At 46.3% G+C, this 6799-nt stretch overlaps 1 protein-coding gene across 4 annotated transcripts in view; it reads left to right on the top strand.

Moving 5' to 3' along the window:
- The window catches only part of LOC309334566 (cyclic AMP-dependent transcription factor ATF-7), a 113725-nt gene extending 106926 nt beyond the window's left edge, over window positions 1-6799 (top strand). For all 4 annotated transcript variants that reach the window (XM_081848949.1, XM_081848948.1, XM_081848950.1 and 1 more), the window contains one exon: window positions 1169-6799. In XM_081848949.1, the coding sequence (XP_081705075.1) occupies window positions 1169-1386 (218 nt within the window). In that variant the 3' untranslated portion in view covers window positions 1387-6799. The remainder of the gene's footprint in view (window positions 1-1168) is intronic.

The raw sequence follows: 6799 nt of genomic DNA on the forward strand, positions 1-6799 counted from the left end.
GCCATAGGTCTTCTAGAAAGCAACACAGGCTTGGTTGTTTCTTCTTCTTCTTCTCATAATGAATGCTGAAATCATGCTGCTGAACCTCTAGCCACATATATATGCCCTGATAATTTTGTTGCTGCTTCTTGAAAAACTGGGAGAGTCCTGTGGCGGATATAGAGAAATAGTTTCCGGAACTGTGAAGTGGCCATGTTTAGCTGCTGCTGAAAGAAGGTGGCAGGCAATGTTAAGGATGGCACATTGCTGGAAATTCATCATACCTTGTACTAGTGATTGAAGGACTGATTAAAGTCTGGTCCATCCAGGTTCTCATAGGGGACGTAGCCCGTTCTGTTTACAGGTAAAAAACAACAACTTACAAGATGGCCCAAAGTTGGCATGCCACCTCCGTTCTCCCAGCCTTCTTCTAAGCTTATAAAGTATTCAGTCCCTGCAGTGTTTATATGGGGGGCAGCCAGGGTTTTTTTTTATACAGTTCCCCCTGAGAGTGACAGAATATCACCATGTTCCATCACAAGAAGCCCCAAGTGCATGCTGTTCAGGCTATGGGCGAATGGATATCCTATTTTATAAATGTTTTTAAAGCAAATTGATTGTGGGGCAGAGACAGTGCATAACCCCCAGGCTGCCTCGTATCAGAATACACTCAATTGTGGATTCTGAAGACGGCCACCAGTCCAATCTGGGTCATGATCCGTCTTGATGATCTGTTTTGGAATCCTAGTAGGGCAGATTCCTCCTTCATCTCTACCTTGTATGTCCTGAAGGAGGCAAACCATGTCAGCGTTCCTCTGGAAAAATCTCCAGAAGATGGATTTGTCACAGTGACAGGTGACATGTGGTATGGATTGTGCTGTCTCCTCACCTGAATTTGCTATGGAGTCCTGGATGAATTACTTATCCTACACTAAAATGTGGTGGTGGCATTTGCTGAGTCAGTAGCTAGTCTTACTGCTTTCCACCCACAGGGTATATTTGAGAAAAAGAAAGCGACCTAAAACGACATGATGAAATGCATATGGTGGGAAGGGACAAAATGGCTGCTGTGTTGTAATCTACAGACCTATGGGCTTCTTTAAACACTTAGCACATGATAAGAGACAACCTTTTTCATAATTCTTCTCTCTCTCTCTCTCTCTCTCTTTCTCTTTTTGAAAAAATACAGAAAGCCCCAAGGAGAGTTCTGAGCCCACAGGTTCCCCGGCTCCTGTCATCCAGCACAGTTCTGTGACGGCCTCTCCCAATGGGCTGGCTGTCCGCTCTGCAGCCGAAGCTGTCGCTACATCAGTCCTCACTCAGATGGCAAGCCAAAGGACAGAACTGAACATGCCCATACAGTCACACGTCATCATGGCTCCCCACTCCCAGTCTGCTGGCAGATGATGTCGCAAAATGTGTGACATAGAACTAACCAATAAGAACTTGCAGCTGGAGAGACTGATCATAACTAAGCCCCTCGATCGATATGGGGTGGATACATTTTTGTTTTTGTTTTTTGTTTTTTTTTTCTTAAAGTGAGTTAAGGGCAGCTACGGAGCTTCTAACTAAGTATATCCCCTTTCACATCCTGGCCCAAAGTAGTACGATGACCATCCTGTTTCTAAACGATGGCTTCAAAATGAGCAGCTTCGCCACCCCTTAGGGATGATCGGCCGTCGTATGGAGTCAACAGCACACTTAGCCTTGCTCAGTGTGGTCTTAAATGGTTAATGTTCAGGTATAACTTCCACTAACACTAAGCCTCCCTTAGCTTGGTTACTTATGGTGCTTTTCTCGAGTTGGCCGCTTTTTAGCAAAGGGAAGCAGCTCTTGGGAGAGGCTGTGGCGTTTTGCTGGTGCTGCCCGTTTTTATGAAAAAATTAGCACCCCCCGCTGCTTTCTGACATTTCCAGTGTACCCATCGCCACCGCTGTAGCTGGCTTTCAATTCTGCACTTTCACACCAGGACTGCAGCTCAAGGCTCTGAAGGTGGTAAGCTCCATAACCTTGTAGGTTTGATTTCCCCCATTCCCAAGTGTTTTGTGAAGCGAGCAAGCAACCTCACTCGTAGCTGCTGCGGTTGAGGGCTGTTGGTAGTCGCCGCAGTGGAAATGGAAAACCTGTTGCAGGCATCTCAGACTGCAGAGTCTGTAGCTGTGCATCAGATCAGAGACAAGTGCATTAATCGGTCACCTTTTCACCTGGTACAGTTCCTAGCCCGGTTTGGCTGTGGAGGTAACCATCAAGTTACGGTACTTGGTGTTCCAGTTGTTAGGAAGAATAAGCAGTGCTTCCACTGGGCAGAAGGCAGAGCTCTGACACTCCATGCACCCCCTCGCCTCTCCTGCACCTAGCAGAATCTGAATAAAATTGAAACAATTAGGATCTGTATGTATGCAGAAGATGCACCCTGATAGGGTCGCCCTAAGTTTGTCAGACTTGACTAGGCACCTGCTGCCTAGCGGATGCCTCATGCAAAGCTAAGTTGAGCTGAGCTGAAGTCAGAGTTGCCCTGTTTTTGAAGGAGAGGCAGGAAGCCTCTCCATAGGTCACACATTTGAAAGGTTTCAAAACCCCTTTAACCCCTGCACATTTCAAAGGATCGCCTGTTGCATTTAACCCTGTGAACTTGCTAAGACTGTGGCCTTAAATCATGGAGTGTCTCTTTCAAGGGCAAGAGGCTGGGAGGAGCATTCTTTTCTTTTTTTCTCCCTTCTTGCCCCTGCTTTGAGTAATGATGTTCCCGCCGCGCCTTCTCCCAACCACCCCTTTCAAATGCAGGACTCCTAGAGCACTGGTGTCACAAGGGTATATTACGAGAAACGGAAAATCTTGGCATTTTAAAAAGGCGCTTGGAGTTGCTTTCTTCCTGTTGCCTCTTGCTTGTTGCCAAAGCGCATTTGTGTGTGTTGCGTGTGTCTGTTCCTCAAGTCGGCCTTGAGCTTTTGCTAACTGGGTAGCTGTAGATATCAAGCCTGCATCCCTAGCAAGCCTGTGACAATTACGCTGCAGCTGTTAGAACAGAAGCCCATCAATGCCAACATTTCCTTCATTTCGTCTTCCTTAAATATGTTTTTTTTAAAAAAAAACTCATTTGAAAACATTCTGTTCTTTTTAATGGGCTTTGTACACCATGCTGCCAAACCGTGTAAGGTTCACCATTAATGACTTTTTTTAACCCCAGTTTTGGCAAATTTTCCCATTAGAATATACATTCGCCTATTCAAGAATCTCGGTATCAATTGCGCAATGTGCAGATTTTCCACAGTAGGTGATCTCCCTTGTCTTTTTAGCTTCTCAGGGCCTCGACGTCTTTGCTTTTTGACCCATTTCCTTGCCTTAGCCTGATCTCGGTTCTAGTCTATTATTCCGTGACCTTTTATTTTTCCTTTCTCCTCTTGGGTTCCTTTTCCTTCCCCCTTTGTTTAAAATCAGCAAGAAATTTACTCTCAATGCCTGCAGACTTCCTTTTAGCAAGCATTTCAGACATCCGGTCACTTGTCTTCTCTCCCCCACCCCCCGCCTTCCCCCTTATTTGATATGTTGAACATGCACAGAGGCAAGTACTTTGAATATAACTTGTCCCAACAGGGTATCTGTTTCCTTAGTGACAGCTCCGATAACAAGACCCAGCAGGTGCAGCAGCCAGGATCCTCTAGGATAATAGAACAGGAAAGGAGCTTGCTGGCTAGAGGACAGATTGCAACTTTTTTTTCTTTTGGCCCCTTTCAAAGCCCAACAATGCTGTGTTTTCATTTAAAAAAAAAAAATCTCAGAATCCTTTTCCTGGTTGAATGCGTGCCAGAAAAGATAAGAAGGTAAGGTCTTCAGCTTGGTCCTGCTTTCTAGGGGAAAGGGGATTGAGTTAAAGTTGAATCCAAAATACGAATTGGTACCACATCTCTCATTAACAGACGCCGTGCTCTTGTGGGAGATGATATCTGAAGCTGATTCTAGTGTTAGTCATACCACCAGTCCTTCTGAGTACTGTTGACTCAGGTGCTTGATGGCTCCTCAAAAGAGGCCTTCTTCAGAGCTGCTTCCTGAGATCCCTTTAGCTGGAAATGCATACAAAGCACACGCCCTGTGCCCCTTTTACTATGGCCTCTGTCCTCATCAGAATCTGCTAAACAGATTTTGATTGGGCGTTCAATAGAAAGTCACCTTAAGCCTGGCTCTAGAGCAGCCTTTCCCCAACTTTAGGTCTCCAGTTGATGTTGGACTACAAATCCCATCATCCCCAAGCGGCACGGCCAGTGGCCAGGGATGGTGGTAGCTGTATAGGCACCCCCCCTCATTTATGCAGGGGTTATGTTCCAGGTCATCATGTACATAAGCTCATTCCACCCTCTTCCGGTGCCAAACATGGCATGCGCAGTTGCACATGCATCGAACACGCACAGATTGAGAGTTGCCTGTATTCCAAAAATGTCTGGGGACTCAAGATTGGAGATGGCAGCTGTGGAGCCACGGGAAAGAGATTGTCCCCTTGCTGCCTGCCTCTCGGGGTTTCCTTGCCTCTGCTCCATCCTGCTGCTGCCAGTGGCTGCCACAACCCTACTTCCTACAGAGCCAGTGTGGTGTAGTGGTTAAGAGCGGTAGATTCATAATCTGGGGAACTGGGTTCACGTCTCTGCTCCTCCACATTCAGCTGCTGGGTGACCTTGGGCCAGTCACATTTCTTTGAAGTCTTTCAGCCCCAATCACCTCACAGAGTGTTTGTTGTGGGGGAGGAAGGGAAAGGAGAATATTAGCCGCTTTGAGACTCCTTTGGGTAGTGATAAAGCGGGATATCAAATCCAAACTCCTACTCCTACTCCTCCTCCTCTTCTTCTTCTTCTTCTTCTTCTTCTTCTTCTTCTTCCTACGGGCCATGTTTCCTTATGGCAGTCTAGCAGTGTGCGCATATGTGTGCAGAATCATAAGGTAAAGAGAGCCACGATAAGGAGCAGGAAAAGGCGCAGAGACAACAGCCATCAGGGAGAAAGGGAGACTTTGTAGATGGCATTGCAGTGCCTTAAATGGACTTGGAATGGTCCACAAGCTGCATGTCGAGGCAAGGAGAAGTTATGAACCCAAACCGTTTCCCTGTGATAGCGCTTATGTATCAAGTATATTATCCCACCAGTCCCATCTTGAACAGAAGGGACTCAGCCTAGCTCAGTTTTTGTTGTTTAGTCATGTCCGACTCTTTGTGACCCCATGGACCAGAGCACGCCAGGCACTCCTGCCTTCCACTGCCTCCCACAGTTTGGTCAAACTCATGCTGGTAGCTTCGAGAACACTGTCCAACCATCTCATCCTCTGCCGTCCCCTTCTCCTTGTGCCCTCCATCTTTCCCAACATCAGAGTCTTTTCCAGGGAGTCTTCTCTTCTCGTGAGGTGGCCAAAGTATTGGAGCCTCAGCTTAATTAGCTTAATTAATTAATTAGCTCCGTTAATGCAGTTATTTAATAGCTTAACGCATAGATAAGACAGAATTCAAATTTCCTGAGCTGAGAAAGGGGAAGTGGCAGTTTTATTATTTGCTTTTATAAAATGGCTTCTCCCTTTCCCATGCACCTGTCGCAAGGTGGCTGCCTCTTTCCTGTTCGTGTGCTTCTGGGGAATGTGGGGGTGAATTGATTGTGAGGGCAGGGTCTATTTCATGGGCCTCTGCCAACCAGTTGTCACCCTGCCAGGAGGCAAGAATACTGAAGGTGTACACAACTTGCTCTGCAAACACTGTAACAGTGTTCTCACACACAGAGAGAGAGAGTGCACCACATGGCAGCGTGAGATCTAACACCAAGGGGAAGGAGTACCCACGCAGGTACAGGGGGGTGTGTGGCCATGTTGAATTCTGAAGCAGCATTGTAAGGTACATCCCAGTCCAAGGGTTTTGCCAGAGCAGGGAGACCTTGTATCAGCGACATTCTTCGCAGCTAGGGGAGAACTCCTGTGCCATACTTTCCCTTCTAACCCCGGCTGCTAATTAGCGTAGCTTGTGCCAAGTTCATTTCTACAACTCAGACAATCTTGCAAGGATCGGGTGGCAAAGGGTTTCTCTTGCAGCACCCTTGGTTACCAGACCAAGAGGTTAGCAGATAACGCTTACTCCAGGGTGGTATACGCCAAAAAGTAATTCCTTTGAGCTAAGCAGATATTCCATGAAATAACTGCGCCAACGTCTCTAGCATAGGGCAAACATGGTAGTAATGAGAGCTGTATTAGCTGTGCATTATATGTTGGAAACCAACAGCTGATTTACATAGTCTGGTTCAAGCAACCTAATTTTCTACCGAACTATTTTCTGGAATTTTCATAGAGGTATCTGGACTCCCAAGTCTTTTCATCCCATAGCATTGAACATGATAACTGGGGCTGGTGGTCCCAACATACAGAGAGACGCTGCCCCTGCCTTTCAACATGCCCAAGACTTACTCAACATTTCCTTTTAAAATACTACAGTGTTAGTAAAAAAACAACAACCACCCTATAGATGGCTCCAGTAAATCTTGGATATCTCCGGCTGCTTCTTAAAGAATCATGCTTAGAGCACCTTCCTGTCTTAAAAGATGGAAAGTTAATGTGTGCGCATCCCTCTACTAATATACCATTCCGTGTCTAGTGCTTTAAATCAGCCACACACACCCACTAGACATGTTTTTCTCAGCATAGAAGATCAAGTGCTTAAAGTGAGCCTTGTTCTTCTCTCCACACACACACACACACACCCCCGGCAGATGTTCAGTGTGAAGAAGTTTACAGAAATAATGCCTTGCCAGAGTTGGCCTTTATAGGAAATTTGTCTGACCCAAAGACGTGACTTTGTAAA

Source organism: Podarcis erhardii (genome assembly GCF_964252035.2).
Source record: "Podarcis erhardii genome assembly, chromosome: 2".
Lineage (NCBI taxonomy): Eukaryota > Metazoa > Chordata > Lepidosauria > Squamata > Lacertidae > Podarcis > Podarcis erhardii.